This window comes from Vulpes lagopus, chromosome 7, assembly GCF_018345385.1.
Source record: "Vulpes lagopus strain Blue_001 chromosome 7, ASM1834538v1, whole genome shotgun sequence".
Classification (NCBI taxonomy): domain Eukaryota; kingdom Metazoa; phylum Chordata; class Mammalia; order Carnivora; family Canidae; genus Vulpes; species Vulpes lagopus.
In genome coordinates, this window is record NC_054830.1 from 9349664 (window position 1) to 9372436 (window position 22773).

General features: G+C 45.9%; 1 protein-coding gene across 4 annotated transcripts in view; it reads right to left on the reverse strand.

Moving 5' to 3' along the window:
• CACNA1A (calcium voltage-gated channel subunit alpha1 A) overlaps positions 1-22773 on the reverse strand; it is a 286336-nt gene that overhangs the window by 200829 nt on the left and 62734 nt on the right. For all 4 annotated transcript variants that reach the window (XM_041762541.1, XM_041762540.1, XM_041762539.1 and 1 more), the window contains exon 4: positions 12525-12818. In XM_041762541.1, the coding sequence (XP_041618475.1) occupies positions 12525-12818 (294 nt within the window). The remainder of the gene's footprint in view (positions 1-12524; positions 12819-22773) is intronic.

Here is a 22773-nt window from a genome sequence, read left to right on the forward strand (position 1 = left end):
CTTAGGACAACCCACCAGGTGGACACTAATGTTACACACATTTCACAGGTGAGGAAGTAGATGCCCAGGAGGTTAAGCAACTCACTCAGGATGATGTGATTGGAAAGAAGTGCCGAGGTTCGAATCCCAGTAGACTGGTTCTACAGCCCTGCCTCTTAACCACTACACTGGGCTGACTCAGACTCAACACAGAGCCACAGAATGCCTGGAGCATGCCCCCAGAAGATATCTGTGCAGAATATCTCTAGAGAAGACAGAGCAAAGAACGTGACCAGGAGCATCATGAAGGAAATGCAGACGGCCCACACAGACCTAGAAAACACTCTGCTTCTTAGGTTCCTGAAGATACATGTTGTACCACAAGAGGATGACACTTTTCACTATCTGCCTGGTGGAGATGTACAATCAAGGGCGAGTCAGTTGGGCCATGTAACCAGGGAAAGGAGAACTCTGAGTTTGAAAGGACACAGACTTATTGCTCCTGGCAATCTGACCCCAAAGCCTGACATATGACCCAACGATGCCATTTCTGGGACTCTGTCATAAGGAAACAGTCATATCCTGTCACCTTCCTGCCCTCATCTGCCCCCACTTGCCTGGCACATTGTAGGTGCTCAACAAACATTCATAAATGAATGAATTCACCAGGAATGAACGAATACACTCCTCTCCTCACTGCCATCTCTAAGCTAAGACAGCCCCAGGGTCTGTCTCCTGCTCATGCCCAAGGCCAGCCTTGGGTGTGAGGACTAAGGGAATAGAGAATCACGGTCTACACCAGCAGCACCCACCACACCAGGAGCCCAGAGAAGTGAGACACGATTTAAAAACTGGGCAACAGAAGGAGAAGGAAGGGAAGGAAAGGCCGCAGCAGCTTTCATTCCAACATTTTCCAACTCCGGCTGAGATTTCCTTCTATATACTCATCTATATTTACATCAACGAATCTGTCGGTAGCAAGCCTGTTGCTGATCGTGTGGGATCTAAAGTTCACAGTAAGCTGGCTTAGACACCCAGTTAGGAAGAGAAACTGTAAATTCAATTTAAGTCACCCAAAAACCCGAAATCCACCCACTCCCCTCCAGGAAATCTGTGACATCTTTTACATCAGGATCTCTCAATCTCAGCTCTACTGACACCTTGGGCTGGGTGATTCTTTACTGGGGGGTGTCCTGTGCATTTTAGGACACTCAGCAGCATCCCAGGCTTCTGCCCACTACATGCCAGTAACACCTTGCCCTCCATGGTCACGACAACCAGAAATGTCTCCAGACATTGCCAAAAGTCCCGTGGGGGGCAAAACCACCCCCAGTCCAAACGCACTGCTTTACATGAAGCCCAGGAAAAATTCTAAACCAAACAGCGGTTCTCTCCCTGTCCCTCTCCGTCAATTTCCTGAACATTGAGTCACCTGGTCTCAAAATCTATTTTAGAGATTCAAAGAAAGTGCAGGCAATAGTTTTCAGACTTGAGCACTTTATCTAGACCAAAATTTGATTCTGAAAATAATCAGAGCCTTGGACAAAGATGCACAAAGATGTTCACTGCACTGTTGTTTATAAGCAAAACAAACAACTGGAAATGGTTACTTGAAGTAGGATACATCCGCAAAACAGAGTACTGTCAGATATTAACAGCAGTCTTTTCTGGGGTTGCTGCCAACCCATACAGCACCACTGTGTGAATTTAAATAAGACACCCCTTTTTCAAGTTGTTAGGTCCATCTGTCAAAAAATTGTCATAATATCTTCATTTTTGTAGAACAAGATACTAAGCTTTCATCAGCTGGGAAATTGAAATAATAAATGTACAGCTCCATGATGCCTATGAGATATGATACCCTTGTGCAATGTACAGCCTGTGCAATGGTACATAAGAGCTCTGATGCTTTCCAAGGATGTCTAGTGGCATGGAAATGTGTTCACAAAGGCTTATATTCATAAAACGGTACAGAATGAAATACATTAAAATGTCTCCAGAGATTCCCTCTGGATAGGAGAGTATACATATATTTTACATCCTTCTTTGTACTTCAGGTATTCAATAAATGATAGGCCTCTTGGAGGATGCAAGTCTTGCACTGAGACCTAAATAAAGCGGAGTCAGCCACAGGGAGACAGGTGGAGGGAACAGCCAGCATAAACGCCTTCGCCTTCAGATGCAAATGAGCTGGGTGTGGACAAAAATGGCCAGTGGAGCTAAGACGAGCAGAAGAGGCAGAGAATAGAAGAGATGGGACGCCTGGGTGGCTCAGTGGTTAAGCGTCTGCCTTCCACCCAGGACGTGATTCTGGAGTCCCAGGATAGAGTCCCACATTGGACTCCCTGCATGGAGCCTGCTTCTCCCTCTGCCTATGTCTCTGCCTCTGTGTGTGTGTGTGTGTGTCTCTCATGTATAAATAAATAAAATATTAAAAGGAGAGAGAGAGAGAGAGAGAGAGAGAGAGAGAGAGAGAGAGAGAGATGAGACCAAAGAGAAAACCAGGACCAGATCTTGTGGGGCCTTATAGGACTCTGGTGCATCTGGTGATCTCTTGTCAGTGAGTAGGAATAGGGGGTGGGGGGGCATTTATCCAACCTGCTCAGAAGAGACCTGTTCCCCTAGCCTACCACTATTCACTGATGGAACTCCACTTCCAGTCCCAGTGTGGAAATAAACAAAACCAGGTGTTCCCAGAATATTAAATAATCTTTATCAACAACACCATTTATTTTACTCATCATTACTCAATTAACAAACATTTATGCACAGGAACTATGTAATATGGCACAGGAATTGTTGGGGGTGTGTGAAGAAGGTAAATCATTGCCCCTTACCCTCAAGGAGCCTTCTAATTAGAGAAAGACAAACACACAATCTCACTGATTTTCACAAAAAGCCTGCGAGATTCATTTGATACTGAGACAAGTACAACGAAGGTGGCAAGTAGAGGGACTTGGTCATTAACAACCCATTAAGAACACCAAATATCAGACATCCAACATGGACAACCACCCTGCCAGACACAGCCATATCTTCAACATCCACCCATGCAACCACCCATCTGTCGACCCATCCAGCTTTTTAGCCTTCAATGCAGTGTAGTCATCTGCCCATCTACTCATCCACTCATATATTCACCCATCAGCCATCCACCAATCTATTCATCCATCCACCTATAACCCATCCACTTATCCATCCAATCACCCAGCCATCCCACATCATTCATTTTCCTCTCTTCCTCTTTCCCTCCTTCCCTTCCTTTCCTTCATCCCATCCCTCCATCTTTCTGTCAGTCCAACCATCCACAGATCAATCCATCCATCCATCCATCCATCCATCCATCCACTCATTCCATACTAACTGCGTGGGATGACCTTCCTCCCTATAAACCACAAACATCCATCCATGATCTGTAACTTAAAAGCCTGCACCACAGGCTTTTGTGGTTAAGAACGGGCCAGGCTATTAAATTTTTTTCATTCTAACACCTCTTCCAAAGATAATTCAAGTCCATAAATGTTTTTGACTATTCCAATTTGTTCAAGACCCCAACTCTCCAAACAGGAATGGGAGCTGTCTGGCTGACCCAGCCCTTAGAATGAGGAGGAGACTGAGAACCAGCTTAGCCAGGGCCTGTCAGATGGCTGGTGTTCCATAAACGCTGATGAATCTCAGCTGATTCTAGCTGAAGCTAGGTTCCCAAGTACACAGGCTAAAATTAACACCTTAAATTCATTCATTCAAAAATTATTTATTCACCACAGCAGCACTGTTCAAAATAGCCAACACATACGTGTGCATGCACGCACACAGGCACACACACACACACTCACGCAAACTGGAGACATCCCAAGCGTCCCTCACCCAGGAAAATGGATAAATGGTTGTATCATCACACAATGCAATATTAAGCAGAGGAAAAGCAATGACCTACAGCTTCACTCCACAGCAGATGAATCTTAGAGATGTACAGTTGGGTGGGAAAGGCAAATATGAGTTCTAGAAGCCTACAAAGTTCAGAAACCAGGAAAGCTAAATTTATGTCAAGGTGTATGTAAATATGTGACAAAGCCTTTAAGAAAGGAAGAAAGAGAGGAGGGAGGGAGAGAGGGAGACGCACACCATCCAAGAGATAGTGGTTGCCTTTGAAGAGTGCCGTGGGGCAGGAGCAGGAGGAAAAGTGAGGTCTGAGACCACAGGTTACTGATCATGTTTAGTTCAGAGTTTCTCAAGGTCTGCTCCCAGACCAGCAGTAGCAGCACCGCCTGGGAACTTGCTAGAAATCCAAGTTCTCAGGCTCCACCCCAAATCCAGCCACCTGGGTTTAAACAGCCCTCTAGGTGACGCTGACAGATGCTCAAGGGTAAGTCCCTCTGCCCTAGAGCAGGTGATGCTGACCCTGGAGGGCCAGGGACCACACTTGGAGGACCACCCTTCTAGTTTGTGACTTAGGTACCCGGTCCACCAGTGTTTCTACATTACTATTACAAGCAATAAGGAAAAACAAGTGGAAGGAGAGATAATACTGAAGAGTGTATTGTGCACCTGGAGCAGGATTAAAGCAACAGGCTGTTAATGGGAAGCCCAAGAAAACACCCCACAGATACATATTCAGCTTTGTTGGTGCTGGGCCGGTGCGGTGGCCACACGAGCCTAGCCCTCACCGCTGTGGGGTCTGAAATCCTTTTCACAGCATAATCATACATGCCACATGGTTTCTATGCACAGTATCTTCTAATCCTCCCAGAATTCCCTGGGTGTAGGGCTGCTCTGCCCATTTTATAGATGAGGAGACTGAGGCTCCACTACTAGGGGCTGGAGCTGAGATGTGCAGCGCGGGTCGCCTATCATCAAGCCCTGTGGGCTTTGCCTCCACTCTACGTCACCTCCCCTGCCCTGGCTCTTCTCCTCCGCCTCCACTCTTTGGTGCTGTTGCACAGACAGGAACATTCCCATGGACGCCATGACATGGGAAACAAACATTTCATGGGAGCAAGTGAAAGTCCGGATAGCCTCCTGCTCCTGTTATCATTAATAAAGGCCAATGAGGGAAAAGAGTGTGGCAGGTTCTAGAAGGTCAGAAACCATGTGACCCGACCCTTCCTTCTGCCAGCAGGTTCTAGGTCTGCATTAGTGCTTCCTCTGAGACACAGCTGTCAATTTATTCTTGAAATCAGACTTAGCCCTCCTATAAAATCTACTTGTATAAATATATTTTAGTAATTGGTTTAAAATTATATATACATATAATTTTACACACAGACCTAAAAGGATAACAGTACTTAATAGCATGAATATTATTTACTGGCAGGTGGGTGACGAAGTCAAGAGTCCCTCACAGCTCCAGGGAGGGGGCCCTTCCTCTGGAATAGTGCCCTTTGGGGGAGGGACCGCTAATTCCAAATTCCAGGTCCAACCTGAGCCCTAATCATCTTCACGGAAGATCCAAGGATATTCCCAGTCCAAACAGAAGGTAAAAGCCATCTTTGGCCCAAGAGAGATGACAAAACTTGATCCAGACTTAACTCAGAAATTTTGCTTCAGAGCTGGGATCTCTCTTGCATTAGCTGCCTTAAATAGGAAGCTTCCAAAAGCACAATTCATTCCAGTAAAAAGTCCCAGCTTTTCAGAGGGGAAAGCCACCTATCTTCTCTTTTCCTGCATCCTGGCACCATCTCTTACTCCCCTCCTCTCTCCCTAAGATGCTAAAACCAGGACAGTCCTAGGCAAACTGGGACATCTGGTTGTCCTATCCAGACAAGGACTAATGCCTGGTGGTTTCTGAAACCCAAGTTGCAGAGCCCACTCCCTGTCCCCTCTCCTGGAATGTTCTTTGCCTCTTCTGTTCTCCTAGGAGGTAAGGGAGAGTGGAGAAATGAGAAAGACAGGCCTTGGAGGGATACATTCTAACCCCAAAGCTGAGCAGGGTTCTGCTGTTAAACCCCCATCGGTCACCTGGGGTGACCACAGCAGCTGTCCAAAGGCATTTGGTCTCCATCCTGGCCTGGACTTTTTGCCAGTTCAGAAGGAGATGGGGTGGGAGGGCAAACACGGAAGCTAACTACACACTTTAAAACTTCCTCACCTTGTCACCCACAAAGGGAGGGATCAAGGGAGAAAAAGACAATAAATTTTATCTTAGACTGAAGGGAATAGAAAAATAGGTCAAGTGGGCATGAATTTCTCCCCCTTAAAGCTTCCAGAGAGAACAGAGAATACAGAACATCTGAGGGTTGCTTCAAAGAGTGCCACACTCAGATTAACAAATCCGAACTGGCCAGCCACAGAGGGGCCCTTTGCTCCCACTCCTATCCAGAGAAACTGATTTCTAGCCAAAATTTCCAGAAAAGACCATTAGGGGGGAAAGTATTCTCCAACATGACAGTTCATGTATTTTAGAGCTTCTTCCTGCCAGACACTGCGCTGGGCATTTACCATGTGTGAACCCACTTAACCTCCCCAAGGTTCCTCAGAGGGAGTTGCTATCAGAAGTGGTATCCTCATCATGCAATATGAGAAAACTGAGGCTCTGATGTTCAAAATAGCCTGGCCAACCCAGAGCACAGAATATTTTCCGTCTCCTCTGTCATATTTCATGGCACCACACTGATCCTTCCCAAAGAGCTGAGTTAGCATTCTCCAAAATGTATGAACTATGGGGCTTTGGGGCTTTGATGATCTCTGGACTGAATCCACCCTCCTGGTGGTACCTTCCATTGTTGAGGGAGTGCATATGTGCACTTGCTGCTGGGGGCCAGTGGGGAAGCGGTGGTGTACAAGCCCCAAGCACCCAACAGACATCCCCCCAAGGCCCTGAAAGAAGACTTCACTCTCAAGGGTCCCCTGCTCCCCAACTTCCCAAGCACTGTAACCTCAGGGACCTTCTTTGGTCTTAGAACCTTAGGCACACATAACCTTCCTGTCCCCCCATCCCCTCAGTGCACCTAAAACCCACTGAAAACCTAAAATGTTGGTATAAGGGCAAAGCAGATCTATATGATGAGCAAATGGGTGACGAGAGGCATTTTCACTCACTGGACAAACATTTATGGGGTACTTACTTTATGCCAGGTGTGGTAGGGTTGCAGTGGGGAACAGGATGACAGGCATGAGTGTCACAGCCTCAGAGCTTGACTTTTTACTGTGAATGGCAGAACCAAGTTGCCCCAAGCAAGAGAGCCCTCTTCCCCATACCTTCCTCGCTCTTTCCCATCTCTCTGACTAGAAGTTCATGCTACCATTTCCAGCAATATCTACACACACCCACAATCCTTTACCTAAACCCAAGAAGCCAGACGTACTTTGGAGTTTAGAATTTGGGGCTTTTAAAAGGATAACGAGGATGGGAATGTAAAATGGGCACAGCCACTTTGAAAAAATGGTTTGGCGGTCTCTTATAAAGTTAAAGGTATACTTACCGCGCACCCCAGCAATCTTACTCCTGGGTATTTATTTACCCAGAAAGAGAAATGGAATGTACTTTCCCAATGTTCCCACTAAAACCCGTCTACCAATGTTTATAGTGGCTCTAGTCACAATCGCCCAACCTGGACACATCCCAAATGTCTTTCAGTTGGAAAATGGGTGAACAGTCTGGTCCAGCCATCCCATGGAATACTACTCAGCACTAAAAAGAAATGAACTACTCATACACACAACAACATGCATGAATCTCAAATGGCTGCAGAAAAGAAGCAAGGCTCCAAAAGCTATGTACAGTATGATTCTATTTATATGCCCTCCTGGAAAAGGCAACAACATAAGGATGGAGAACAGATCAGTGCTTGCAAGGGTCTTGGGGTAGTGCTGACTCAGAAAGAATTACAGGATATCCTGGGATGATGAAACTGTTCAGTCTTTTTTTTTTCAAGGTTGTACTTTTAAGCAATCTCTCCACCCAACGTGCGGCTTGAATCCACAACCCCAAGATCAAGTCACACACTCCACTGACTAAGCCAGCCAGGTGCCCTGAAACCATCCCATATCTTTATTTTGGTGGTAACTATACGACCGCATGTGTCTGTCAAAACTCACAGTACTGTACGTAAAAAGGGTGAATTTTGCTCTCAATAATTTATACCTCAATAAACCTGATCTCGGAGAAAAAGAAGAGAAAGGTAACAGGATGCATCTATGTTATGACCTGGTTACTCCCAGTGGAACCCACAGACCAACAGCACGGATGATCCCTAAAACCCTGCTGGAAAAGCAAAACCCCAGACCCCACCTTAAACCTGCTGGGCCAGAGTCACCATTTTAACAAGACATGAAAATTTTGGAGACACTGTAAGGCATACATAGCACTCCCAGTGGGGAGCTGGAGCAGCGCCCCATATCAAGCATATCAAACATCTCTGCATCAAAACACACTAAAATGCACACCAAGTGGAATAAATTAAGATTGTATGTAAAGACTACAAACTCAGGTCAGTTCAAGTTAGGTTTTTACCCCTATATGGTCTGATCTTTTGGTTTTCAGAGCATTTGGGGTTTGGGGATTACAGAGGAGGGATTGTACCTTTTGGGGGGGAAAATCCCAATGGAAAAGCTATGCTAATTTTTACTTTCCAGAACTTTGCTCTTCTGGAAGTACCAGCCATGCTGGTCTAGCAGAAGTTTCACAGGGGTCATACTGTCTTGCGTTCGATAGTAGTATCTTCTAGCACTTTCTATTTTTCAGGACGAGCGGAGTCTGATAACATACTCCAACTTCTCCCAGGGATCTCTCTGTTTCCCATACAGAACATCCCTCTTTTAAAAAAAAAAACTGGGGAACATCAATCGGCCAATGTCCATAGGTTACCTGATGTGATGGGACTCGGCTTCTCGTTGAGACTGCCGAAAACACGAGCGAAAAGCTGGAATCCTTCGTGCAATTCAGGAGACCCAGTGTGATAGCACACAGACCTGGGCCCATGGCTCTTGCAACGGCCCAAATTCTCACATTGTGCTCAGTGGGAGATCTGCTGGCATCAGCAGGACTGGGGGAAGATGACATTCACATTGGCGTTTGGTAGCACATCAGAAGGAGTGAGTGGCATTAAGTGGGGGCTCTGGTAAGGTTGACAGATGCGCCTCATTGAGCTGACAGATTTGAGTTCCTTAGAAGCCAGCACCAGAACCTATCACGGCCATCCTGAAATCAGACTTCCGATCAACAAAAACATGGAACCAAGGTGTGTGGTCAAGACAGCCTGCTGGCCAGCATGCTCCAAGAGAAAAAAAAAGGCAGCAATGTAAATCTGAACATCAAAGTCTTCCATTTGGGTTTTCTTGCTTAAGAAGAAAAAAGCTAAAATGAACGAGAATACCTAATTCTCACTGCCGGCTTCAAGCTTGGAGCCGCCGTGAGAGTAGGGTGCAAAAGGGTAAGGCATCGAAGTGGCAAAGTGCCCGAGGGCAAGGAGACTGGAAGGCTTCACCCTCCAGCTGCCTGCCATGCTGAAATTTGCATTTGGAAGTAGCACTTTTAGGTCCTATGAGCAGACAGCCAAGTTCACGGAACATGCGCTCACTACTCCTCCACGAGACAGTGAAGAAGGTACATTCCATATTCAGCTGCAAACTTAGTGGATCCCGTTTCCAAATACATGCCCTGCTAGACGTGCATCAAAGAATGGCAGGGGCAGCCCCATTCCTAGGTAGAGACCCAAGAGAAATGTAAAACAAACAAACAAAAAAAGTTCAACAAAAGACACATACAAGAATGTTCCTAACAATCCAATCTGCAGACTACCCAAATGGCCCTCACAAGTAATCGTGGTAGAGTCACGCCGTAAAATGCCACACAGCAGCGAGAAGGAACAACCTACAACCACTTGCAGCAAACGGATGAATCTCACAGGCATAGTGTTGAGCAAAAGAAACCCAACACAAAGGAACACAGCCTGTGACTCCATTTATAGGAAGTCCAAATGGAGGAAGATGAACCTGTGGGCTTAGAAATCTGGGTAGTAGTTAACTCAGTGGTGTGAGTGAGACGGAGGAGGTCTGAGGGAGGAGGGAAGCTTCTGGGGAGCTGGTCACATCCTCTTTCTGGTCCTGGTCCTGGCTGCAATGGTTGTGGTCACTTTGTGAACACATGTTAAGCTGGACTTGACTTGCATACTTTTGTATACACATATTGAACTTCATTCTAAAAGTTCAAGATAAGTACTTAAAGAGATTTTTTTTAATGGCAGAAATGTTCCAATACAGAAGCCAACACCTGCCTTGGTACCCTGGCTCATCGGCACTTCCAGAGTCTATCTCTTTGCACTGGCCCTGAGTTCCTTATCTGACACCCTCCCACCCCAGTTCTCTGTATCCTCTCATCTACCCGCACCCCGAGAAAGCTCAGACCTGGATTACCCTGCTTGGTGACAGATTGGGAAGGATGAAGAGCTTTCCCTTCCACAGTGGGGCTGTGTAACGTGTTTGCTGCCTTGGGCCAAAAAGAGAATAAAAACTGTCTGCAGAGAACAAAATGCACAGACTCATCACAAAGCAAGAAAGCCAAAGAAAACCTAAAGTACCAACGGAACGCTCCCAGTTCACTTGCATCCCTCCCCAGAGATTCTTCCTTCTGAGGGGTCACAGGCAATCCCCTCCCTCTCCAACAGCCCTCTGATCTACAGGATTCAATCTGGACCGGGTGAGCTGAGGACACAACATTAGGACTCCCACCTCCTTCTTTTCCTCTTAGAAGACTCCAAATCCAGGCTCCAGAAGGCGATCTAAAGCCATTTTCAACATGGAAACCTGTCAGCCCAGTGACTCCCTCCTGGATACCCCCCTAGAGTTATCAGAGCATGCACGCATTGACACCCTGTCACCCTCCACCGGGGGCAGAGGGTGGGGAGGCAGGCAGAGTGATCACAGAGACCCCTGAGCATTTCAGCCAGTCTGCACGAGGTTGGAACTTTGGGAGTCAAAGACCGGGCTCCTGGTTCATGCACCAATCAAGATGACATCGTGCTCAGGGATGTGCCCTTCTAGAAAGACCCCTAAGAGGCTGAACCTCCTAATTTTCACGACCCTCAAAGTAGACTGTTCACACACTCCAAAACCTCAGAGCCCTCTTAGAATTTCAGCACCCAGAAGCCAAAAGCTTGCTCAATTTTGGGTTCCCCTAAAAATGATTCCACCAGCCACAGAGCTCCTCAAATAAGCAACCCAAGGACCACCTGGGAGCCAGCCCTGTTGAGTATATAACAGTGGAAACCAAACACAAAGGACTGGGGGCTCATCGTTGAGCCCCAGGGGCCCATCCAGCCCCATTCGCTTGTACACGGAGGGCAGCCACTTGGAAACAAGCCAAGGAGCAGCACATTTGGGCATGGCATAGTGGCCAGTCAGCCTGGGTAGAAGGGTACGTCCCCCCACTTGGAATCTGGGTCATGCTTAGATAACTGCTAGAAAGCCCGACTAATTACCCATCCTTGCCTGCCTACATCTCAACAGATGTTAAGCCCTCCTCAAGGTTTATTTCAAGCAGGCACAGATTTAAAGAAACACAGGGGGATCTGCATTTTGATAGCATCTCAGTAGAGGAAAATGTGGTCTTCACCTTCTTCCTCTGGATCTTTGATTTAAAAAAAAAAAAAAAAGGCATTTACCTGCCCGGAGGTGTCCACATGGAGGCTTGATTCTCCTGGTGTCCCCTCCCAGTTCCCTAGGGTGGGAGAAGCCGAATCCAACCCAAGGCCTGACACCGTACCCTAGGAAGGACCTGCCACCTCATTTCCTCTTGCCCTGTCTTTTTTATTGAAATAGTCCAACTGGGTCTTCCAGGTCAGGGCCTCAGATGGGGCAAATGGGATGTTTTCTACACTCCAGATGATGATGAGGGCTCTGATCAGTGGTTGAAGGAAATGGGACCGGCAGACATAGGGGAGAATTGCCCCCCAACCCACCATGGCCTTCCCCAGATGGGGGCCAGTGGCCCACCCTGGGATATTAGCTCCACCAGTGCTGGTCCCTCCTGGTGAAGGCCACATGTTCTTCCACTGGCTCCTGGGCCTGGGAACCCCTAAGCACCCTGCCCTAAGTGAGCAGCCCCTTCTTCGGGAGGAGGCAGGGGTGAAGAAGCCAGTGAGTGGGGTTCGGGCTCCAGCTTTGGAGGCTCCCGTGGATTCCAGAGAGGGCTACCTAAGGAAACCCAGCGGAAGCCCCCACGGCTCTCCAGCCCCGGCCAGAGAGCCCAGGCCCCGGGCCGGCTCCGTGCTCATGTGGGAAAACTCTGACCCATCCAGAACTGGCTCTGAAGCTCCCACCCAGGCCCCTGTCACGACCCCAGGGCCCAGCCCTCATCCTGAAATCGGTCCTTAGGAGGAATCCACTCGCCAGGCTCCCCCACCCCAAGCCTCCACGGTAGCTCAACCCAGCTCGGGGTGGAGAGATTCTCCACACTCCTCCCCGGTGCCCCCTCTCCCAGCCCCTGGAAGACCCCCCCACCTCCCATCAACCCCCGGGTCTCTCTCCCAGCCTGGAAGAGGGGAAGCGGAGGGAGGAGGGGGAGGCGCAGCTGCCGGGGTTCGCTGCCGGGCTCGGGCAAAGGATATGGCCATTCGGTGATCTTTTTGGCGTATTTTCTCACCACGTTGTCCTCGCTGAAGAGGAATAGAGACCGGTTGACCGTGAGGCAGTTCTGTCGGACGGGTATGGGGTTGTAGAGGGCCATGGTCCGCGCTCTCTGCGCCATTGACTGCTTGTACATCCTTTGCGCCCCGGGCTGCCCGCCCTGCCGGCTGCCCCCGGCTCCTCGCCCGCCTCCGGCGCCCACGACCACCCCGGCGGCTGCCCCGGAGCCTCCTCCCCCGTAGCGGGCCGGCATCTCGTCTCCGAAGCGGGCCATTCTGCAAAGAGCAAAGGGCTCCGGGTTACGCTGCGGCGAACGATGCGGAAGACGCCGCCGCCGCCGCCGCTGCCGCTGCCGATGCTGCCGGGGCTGTGAAGACGGCGGCTGGAGCTGCGACTGCGGAGACGCTCCACGGCCCAGCCCATCGGGCGGCGGCGGCTCGGCGCCTCGGGTCGGGGGCTCACAAGGCGGCTGCCCGGCCCCAGCCGGGGATAGCGGCTCGGGACATCTTCCTGGCTGACCCCGGAGAAGGAGGGGCGGAGGAGGGTGCGGGGGCGGGGCGCGGGGGCCGGGGAGGGGGAGGGGAGAGGGAAGCGAGGCAAAAAATAACCGAGGAAGGAATCCAGGCAATCCCCAGTCCACCCACTCCGGAAAAAAAAAAAAAAAAAAAAAGACAGTTAAAAAAAAAAAAAAAACAACGCACACCCCCTTTAAGACGCGAACGGTTTGCAAAGGACGCCCCCCCGGGACGCAGTGGAAGCTTCAAATTCCTCCGAGGTCCGGGTCAGGCTGGCATCTTGCAAAAGGAGTGCGCTCGGCCCATTAGAATAAAAATTTTATTGAAAAAATAAAAATTAGAAAACCAGGTCTTTGCGGGGGGGGAGGGGAGGGCAGCCCCAAAAAATTTAAAAAAAAATCCCCCTTTCTGTTTTGCTTGAGTTCCTAGACCTTAAAAATGCTGAAAGATCTGTAGCCAAAAAAATAAAAAAATGAAATGAAATGAAAAGAAAGAATATTAACGGGCAAGGAAAGAAGGGGAGGGGAGGGAAACGCTCCGGAGGGCTCTTAAGGAGTCTTGAAGCCGCAGGGTCCGGGTGATTTTTTTTTTTCTTCCTGAATCACCAGCGGCTGCCTCTTCTGCTCACGAAGGAGTGTGAGTGTGCGTGTGCGCGCAGCCTTTTGCTCAACCGTGCCTCATCTTGGGGTTAAATTGCAGCAATGAAATCCTGAAAATTCCCAACAGGGGAAAAAGAGAGAGAGGGAGAGAGAGGTATGCGCCGTTCGCTTAGCCACTCAGTAGCTGCTCCCGGATGCTGCAATGCCTAGCGTTCCCCCCACCCCCCCAATGCTGCCTCCTCCTCCTCCTCCTCTGGGTTTTGCTAAAATAAGACCGGTGTGGAGGGGTGGGGGAAGAGGAAGGGAGAGGGAATATGGGCTCAAAGGTCTAAACCACTGGCCAGCGAAGCTCCAAAGAGGAGCGATTGATGAGTTTAACGGGAGAAAGACCCACCCAGACTGTCGACACATGATGGCCCGCGACCAATCGCGGAGGCGCGAGGGGACCCGGCTCAGCGGAGTTTGTGGGGGAGAAGAGGGGAGAGCCGGATGGTCGAGAGGCTGGGGGGGAAGTTGGGACGACAGATGCCTCCTCCCCTGGGAGGAAACCTTGTTTTCCAACGGGTTCCATTTCGGTTGCAGACAACCGGACGCTCTCGGCATCTTGCAAGGAAAACGTTGGGAGGAAAAAACTTAATGATAAAAATAAAAAAAAAAAAAAAAGGGGGGGGATTTGTGTCCAGAGGTGCAATTAGTCAGTCCCTAAACGAATCTGGTCCGTTTAGGAAGAGAGAAATTTTGGAGAACGACTCGGGGGCACTTGTGTCAAAGTTTCAAGTCACAGAGGCCCCGCAAGCTGGGATAAAAGGCTCAGCTCCTCTTTGAAAAAACTCCAGAGGTGGCAAATCTTTAACTGCCAGCGGCAGATAACTAAACCAGGTCCTAGTCGGCTGGATAGGGCTGCTGGGCGGTATATACGGCATGGTGTTCACTTCCCTCCAGAACCACCGCAGTTTATTTCCCATTCCTCTTTCTATATTGTGAAGTTGAATAAACACGCAGAAAAATGCCTAAAGCATAAATGTACAGTTGAAGACAATTGCTGGGAAACAGTTGTTAGTGAAACTAACACTCAGGTCCAGGGTGGCAAATGGGACATTACCTGCTTCCCAGAAACACACCCATCTTCCCCCAGCAATAATCACTATTCTGACTTTATAGTATTAATAACCTCGCGTTTCTTTATACTTCCGCTACCTTATTGTGCATTCCTACACAATACAGCTCTACTTGGCATCTTTTTATATTCTTATAAAAATGGAATCATACAGTATATATCCTGTGATGTCTGGCTTCTCTGGTCCAACATCATGTCTTTTAAGAGTCATCTGTTGTCACGTGTAACTGAGATTGATTCACTTTCACTGCTACATAGTATTCCATTGAAAGAGTATGCCACAATTTGTTTATCCATTATCCCCTTGATGGGACATTTGGATTGTTTCCACTTGGGGCTTTAAACATTCCTGCTTCAAATACTCTGTAAGCATGCATTTCTGTAGGAATAGCCCTAGGAATGCAATTTTTGGGTTCCAGGGTATTCCTATCTTCAGGTTTATGAGATGGCACCAAATTGTCTTCCAAAGTTGATGTACCAAGAAACCACTGAGTTTTTAGAAAGCCATGTATAGACTTGGAAGGCGGGGGTGAGGGTAGGATGAAGATGGCAATTTTTTTTTTTAAGCCTTAGCTAGTTGAATCTGAGTTGATCTCCCCCCTTCCAACAGAATTTGAGTTCTTTGGAACATTCTAGAAAAGATACATCTTTATATAAATTCCCCATTCTGTGCCTATGAGTCAGCCTTTACAGGTTGCTTACAGCACTTTCAAGATTTCTTAACTTGTCAGGGTATGGACAAAATGATTAAACCAAGAGCAACTAGAGTTGCAAGGAGATGGGGCATATGGGATTCTTGACAAATATTAATGATTTTTGTACTTGTTGTTGTTTCATATCTCAAAGGTGATAGCCAATGTGAAACAAGTAATCCCACATGTGTGGATGCAAATAACCAGACATGTAAGAAAATTGTGTCATGCAAGGCAAACTTATAATAACTTGTTTTTATGGACTTGCCTGAGAAGACAGTTGAGTTACATAGCATACATGTTACCTATACAGGTTTCTCCCCCCCCACACCCCCATACAGGTTTCTAAAGACCCCAGAGTTTTTCAGGAAAGGTGATCTCTCATTGATAAAGCCCTCATCAGGGTAAAGGTTCTATGAAGTCTTCACAGAAGCCCCATTTTACAGATGAAAGCACTGAAGCTGAGAGAGGTTTAAAAACTTGCCCAAGTTACTGACATTAATCTGAAACTACATCTGACTTGTACTCTGTTAGGTGGAGTGTAATCTGGTACAACCACTTTGGAAAACTGACCATTTCTACCAATACTGAACATCTGAATATCCCATGGTCCAGCATTGGCGCTCTTGGGTACATACCCAGGAGGAATGAGGACATATGTCCACTGGAAGACACACCCTAGAACATGAGTAGCAGCACATTCATACTAGCTAAAAACTGGGGACTTCTCAAATGTCTATCAACAACAAAATGGATAAATGCGCTGTGGAACATTCATACATGTAGCAGCAAGAATGGATGGATCCCCAGCTACACACTAATGCATGGGCCAACCTCACAATCATAATGCTGAGCGGAAAAAAGCCAGACATAGGGCAGCCTGGGCGGCTCAGTGATTTAGCACTGCCTTTGGCCCAGGGCATGATCCTGGGATCCTGGGATCGAGTCCCACATCGGGCTCCCTGCATGAAGTCTGCTTCTCCCTCTGCCTGTGTCTCTGCCTCTCCCTTTCTCTCTGTGTCTCTCATGAATAAATGGGTAAAAGCTTTAAAAAAAAAAAAGTGAAACACATAGTAGAACATAGTGTATAATTCCTATTATATATTGTTCATACATGGATAAACAAAAAGATATCTGCACCCCTATGTTCATTGCAGGATTATTTACAATAGCCAAGATATGGAAGCAACCAAGTGTCCATTAATAGATGAATGGATAAAGAAGAGGTAATGTATGTATATATATTTATACACACAGTGTACACACACACACATACACACACACAATGGAATTATACATCAATGACTTATGCAGTTTTCTGTGTGCACTATACTTCAAAAGAAAATGTTCATAATGCTTCCGAATGTAGATCCCGAGTGGCACTGAATGTAGATCCCAAGTGGCACCACTTGTCATGGAGACCTGTAATTTTCATTGTGTACTTTGACTCTAAAGTCCCTATAACAAACATTGGTCTTTTTTTTTTTTTCTTTTCTTTCTCTTTTTTTACTAGAAGACAAAGAACAGTCCTCCAGAATGCTCTAACCCATGCCTCAACAGCAGACAAGCTGGCTGCATATCAGAACCACCTGCAAAGAGTTATAAAATACAGACTCCTGGGCCCTCCCTTCTACTCAGATTCTCATTCAGCAAGTCCTTGGGGGTATAGCCAGGTTTAGCAATCACTACTCCAGAAGGGGCAAACTTACTATCCCTATCTTGGCATTCTCTAGAATTATCATTTTCCACCAGAAATGCCAATTGTTGGCGTTTCTGGTGGAAAAATTCTTGTTGTTCAGGGCTGTCCTGTGCTCAGGGCTGGGCTGTTTAATAGGCCTGGCACATGCCCACTAAGTGTCAGTGGTACCCCCAATCTTGTGACAAGCAAAGATATCCACACATGTCTGAGTATACCTCTTCATCCCCCAAATCCTCCCAAGTCCTCCAACCCCCTCAATTGCTCAATCACCTTTTCTGGAAAGAACTCAACTCAGGCACCCTACAGTATGACAGGGCTCCAAATACATTATCCTTATAGATTCCCTTTACAGAGAACAAAAAATTTCACTTAGCCGAAGGAATACATCTCTAATGGAAGGGAGACTTACTATCTACATCTCTAACAGACTAGAAGCTTACTATTACCTAGCAAATGGGGATAGGTGGGCAAGAAATCTTCATAGACCCCTCAAATAACTGCAGTAGATAGTACCTTGCTCCTCATTAATCCAAATTACTGATGCTGACCAGGTTGTATGATATAGAATCTCATTAGCATCATAGACAGAAGCAGTTTAACAGCAGGCTGCTAGAAATCAGTCTCAGCCATTGGTTCTAATCTTTAACACATCTGCCAGCTGGAGGTTTAATTTATCAATCAGCAGCAGCATTACCATACTGGCTTTGAGAATGTTATTCAATTGAACAGGGCTAGCATCTCTGAAATAAGTGCCCCAAATAAATAACTGCAAATCGCATTCATTTGGCTGCTAAAACAATTACCAGCTAATCCAGTCATGTTGAGTTGCAAAAATGGATCAGCCAAAAGACATTTGGTCTCTGCCTTCTGGTCTGGATACCAGTTGGGGAATGAGTACCAAGATCTTTGGGAGATAGTGGGTATAAATGACAAAAAACAAATCTTATAATCCAGACATTTGTGGGACATTGTGCTTACGATGTAAGCAGTAAGAGTGAATCCAGAGATGGAATGGGGCTGTCACTCCAGACATAACATTACAGAGCAGTACATGCCCTACAAATTTCCAAAAATAAGTGAGGCAGAGCCTAACTCTGGGTGAAGACCTGAGTTCAAATCCTAGCTATAGCACTTCCTAGCTGTGTGTTTTTGGAAAAGTTTCTTAGCCTCTCTGAACTACAGCTTCATCATATGTAAAAAGGAGACAAAGCTCCTTACTGTAAGGATTAATTAAGATCAAGCAGCTAACCACTTAACACAGTGACTGGAACACAGTAAGCTGTCAAGAAATGATAAATGGATTTTTTGGAATCGCCACCAGTCTGGAAATATATCCCATGTTCATGGATAGGAAGACTCAATATAATCAAGATGCCAGATCTTCCCAACATGATCTATAAATCCCATGCAATCCCAATCAAAATTGTAGCAAGACATGCTCAGCGGGGATTCTGTTTAAGGATTCTCTCTCTCTCTCTCTCCCTCAGCCCCTCCCTTTCTCCATTCTCTCTCTTTCTCTCTCTCTCTCAAATAAATAAAATATTTTTTAATTGCAGCAAGTTACTTGTATATATTGACAAGCTGATTCTAAAGTTTATCCAAAAAAATAAATAAATAAAAATAAAGTTTATCCAGAGAGGCAAAAGAATAGCCAACATGAACAATGTTGAGGGAGAAGAACAGAGTTGGAAAACTGACAGTAACCAACTTCAAGACTTTACTATCAAGACAGAATAATATTGGAAAAAGAATAGACAAATAGATCAGTGGAACAGAAGAGAGCTCAGAAATAGACCAACACAAATATAGTCAACTGATCTTTGACAAAGGAGAAAAGGAAATGCAATGGGGAAAACCTATCTTTTTGACAAATAGTGCTAGAACAACTGGACCTGCACATCCACAAAATGAAAGAAATCTAAAAACAGATTTTAACACTCTTCATATAAATTAAAAGGGATCACAGACTAAATATAAAATGCAAAACTGTAAAACTCCTGAAAGATGACATAGGAGAAGATCTAGATGACCTTGAAATGAATTAAAAAGCTGAACCTCATTAAAATTAAAACCCTCTGCTCTGCAAAAGACATTGTCGAGAGAATAAAAGATGGAGAGAAAATATTTGCAAAGATATGTCTGATAAAGGACTATTATCTAAAATATACAAAGAATTCTGGGGCACCTGGGTGGTTCAGCTGGTTAAGCAACTGCCTTCAGCTCAGGTCATGATCCTGGGGTCCTGGGATCAAGCCCCACATCAGCCTCCCTGCTCATCAGCCTGCTTCTTCCTCTCCCTCTTCCTGCCATTCCCCCTGCTTGTGTTCTCTTTCTCTCTCTGTCAAATAAATAAATAAAATCATTTAAATAATAAAATATACAAAGAATTCTTTTTTTAACCTATTTATTTTTTTAAACACATCTGGCTTTTTAAATTTTATTATTTTTTTAAAATATTTTTATTTATTTATTCATAGAGACACAGAGAGAGAGAGAGAGGCAGAGACACAGGCAGAAGGAGAAGCAGGCTCCATGCAGAGAACCTGTGGGACTCAATCCCAGGTCTCCAGGATCACACCCCGGGCTGCAGGTGGCGCTAAACCGCTGCGCCACCGGGGCTGCCCTATACAAAGAATTCTTAAAACTCAATAAAGAAAATGCAAACCTGATTTTTAAATGAGCCAAAGACCTTAACAGACACCTTAACAAAGATAAACAGATGGCAAGCATATGAAAAAGATCCCCCACATCATATGTCATCAGGTAAATGCAAATTAAAATAGGAGATACCCCCACACACCTATTAGAGTGACCCATATCCGGTTCACTGATGACACCAAATGCTGGCAAGAATGTGAAGCGACAGGACTCTCATTTACTGCTGGTCAGAATTCAAAATGGTGCAGCCACTATGAAGGACAGCTTAGAGATTTCTTCCAAAACTCAACTTACTCTTTCCTTAGGACCCAGAAATGACACTCATTGGTATTTACCCAAGGGAGGTGAAGACTTCTATCCATACAAAATCCTGCACATGGATGCCTATAAGCAGCTTTATGCCTAATTGTCAACACTTGGAAGTAACCAAGGTGTCCTTCAGTAGGTAAATGGAGAAACTGTGGGACATTCAGACAATGGAATATTATTCAGTGCTAAAAAGAAATGAGCTCTTGAGAAATGAGAAGACATGGGGGAATCTTAAATGTTTTTTATTAAGTTCAAGAAACCAATCTGAAAAAGCTGCACATGGCATGATTTCACTCATATAACATTCTGGAAGAGGCAAAACTACAGAGACGGTAAAAAATTACTGGTCACCAGGGTTAGGGGAGAAGGAGAGATGGATAGATGGAGCACGATTTTTAGGACAGCAAAACTACTCTGTCCAAGACTTTAATAATAGATCATGTCGTTACACATTTCTCAAAACACATAGAATGTACAACACCAAGAGTGAGCCATAATGTAAACCATGGACTTTGGGTGATAATGGTATGTTGGTCCATGTTCATCAACTGGAACAAGTATACCTTCTGGTGGGAATATTGATAGTGGGGAGGCTGTGCTTGTGTGGAGCAGCGGGTATATGGGAAATCACTGTACTTTCCTCTCCATTTTGCTGTGAATCTAAAACTGCTCCAAAAAAAAAAATAATAAAGTCTTTTTTTAAAAAAATCACTGTAAGTCAACCTTCCACACCTGGGATCTGAGTCTGTGAATGACCCAAACTGGTTCAATATTGGGTTATTTTTATTTTTTTAAACAGATTTTTTTATTCTGGAAGCATTTCATATCCTCTAAAAGCTTGAAAAAATAGAACAAGAGAGTTACCATATGCCCTTCATCCAGCTTCCTCTCATGGTAACATCTTACATAACTCAGGTACATGTATTAAAACTAAGAAACCAGCACCAATACAATGTTATTAAATAAACCCTGCATTTTACTAAGATTTCACTGCATTTTCCACTAATAACCTTTCCGGTTTGGAGATCCCATCCAGGATGCCACATACTATCAAGTTATCTGGTATCCTTATTGTCCTTTCTTTGTAATGGTTTCTTTCCTTGTTTCTCACAATCTTAGTAGTTTGTAGGAATATCCAGTCAGGTATTTTGTAGAACGTCCTTTCATTAGGGTTTGTCTGCTATTTGCTCATGATAAGACTGGGAGACTCGCGGAAGTCAGATCTGCCTACTCTCTGTATGGCTCTGGACTCAGGAGAGAAATTGCAACAGGGACACATATTTGGGGATTGCCATGGGTTGAGTGGTAGCCCCTAAAGATATGTCCACATCCTGATTTCCAAAGCCTGAAAATGTGATCTTATTTGAAATTGTATCTCCACAGATATAATCAAGTTAAAGGATTTTGAGATGAGCTTATCCTGGATTATCCAGATGGGCCCTAAATCCAGTGACAAGTGTCCTTATAAGAGACAAGAGAAAGAGAAGACACAGACACAGAGGAGATGGCACATGGAGACTGAGGCAGAGATTGGCATGAAGCCTCCATAAACTGAGGAATCCCAAGGATTGCCAGAAATACCAGAAACTGAGAGGCAAGGAACAGATTCTCCCCAGAGCCTGTGGAGGGTGTGTGGCCCTGCTGACTCCCAAATGGTGAGAGAAAAACTTTCTGTTGCTGTAAGATACCTAGCTTGTAGTAAATACGGTGGCTCCAGCAAACTAGGACAGGGACCATCAGAATATACACAGTATGAATGCCTTGGAAGGGGGTGGAATAATTCTGGACAATTGACCCAGAGAGGGTTGAGGCCTTGGGAAGGATTCCTAAGAAGGCCTGACATTTAAAGGCAGAGCAGAGAAACAGAAGCCTCTAGTGGGGGCTGAGCAGGCACCATCAAGGAGGTAGGAGGAAAATGTGGTGGCTGATGCCACAGAAGCCCCAGGGATGGGGAGTCCAGTGTCAAATGCTACCAAACAAAAAGCCAGATAAGGACTGAAAAACACCACCCTGGTTCTGCTACGCATATGATAATGGCATTAAGGTCATGGTTTTTCAAACAAGCCAGTCCTTTTTTATGATAAAATATGCCTCCCATAAAAATTACCACCTTAACCATTTTTAAGCGCACAGGTCAGTGGCATTGGATACATTCACCTTGTTATGCTACTATTACCACCATCCATCTCCAGAACTCTCCCAGCATCTCAAACAGAAATTCATCCCTACTGAACACGATCCTCCCCCTCCCCTTCCCCCCAGCCCCTGGCACCTGCCATTCTAGTTTCTTTCCATGGAGTTGGGACCTCGTATAAAGTGGGATCATATAGTATGTGTCCTTCCGTGACTTGCTTATTTCACTTTGCCTCATGTCCTCGAAGTTTGTCCATGTTATGATACATGCCAGAATTTCCTTCCTTTTTAATATGAATAATATCCCATCGTATGATTGCACTATTTCTGCTTATCTCTTCACTTGTCAGTGGACACCTGGGCTGCCTTCTACCCTTTGGTTATTGTGAACAATTGTCCTATGAACATGGGTATAAGAATCTCTTTGATTCCCTGTTTTCAACTCTTTGGGGGTATATTCCCAATCCCAAAGTGGGATGCTGGAACATATGGAAATTTTATGTTTGAT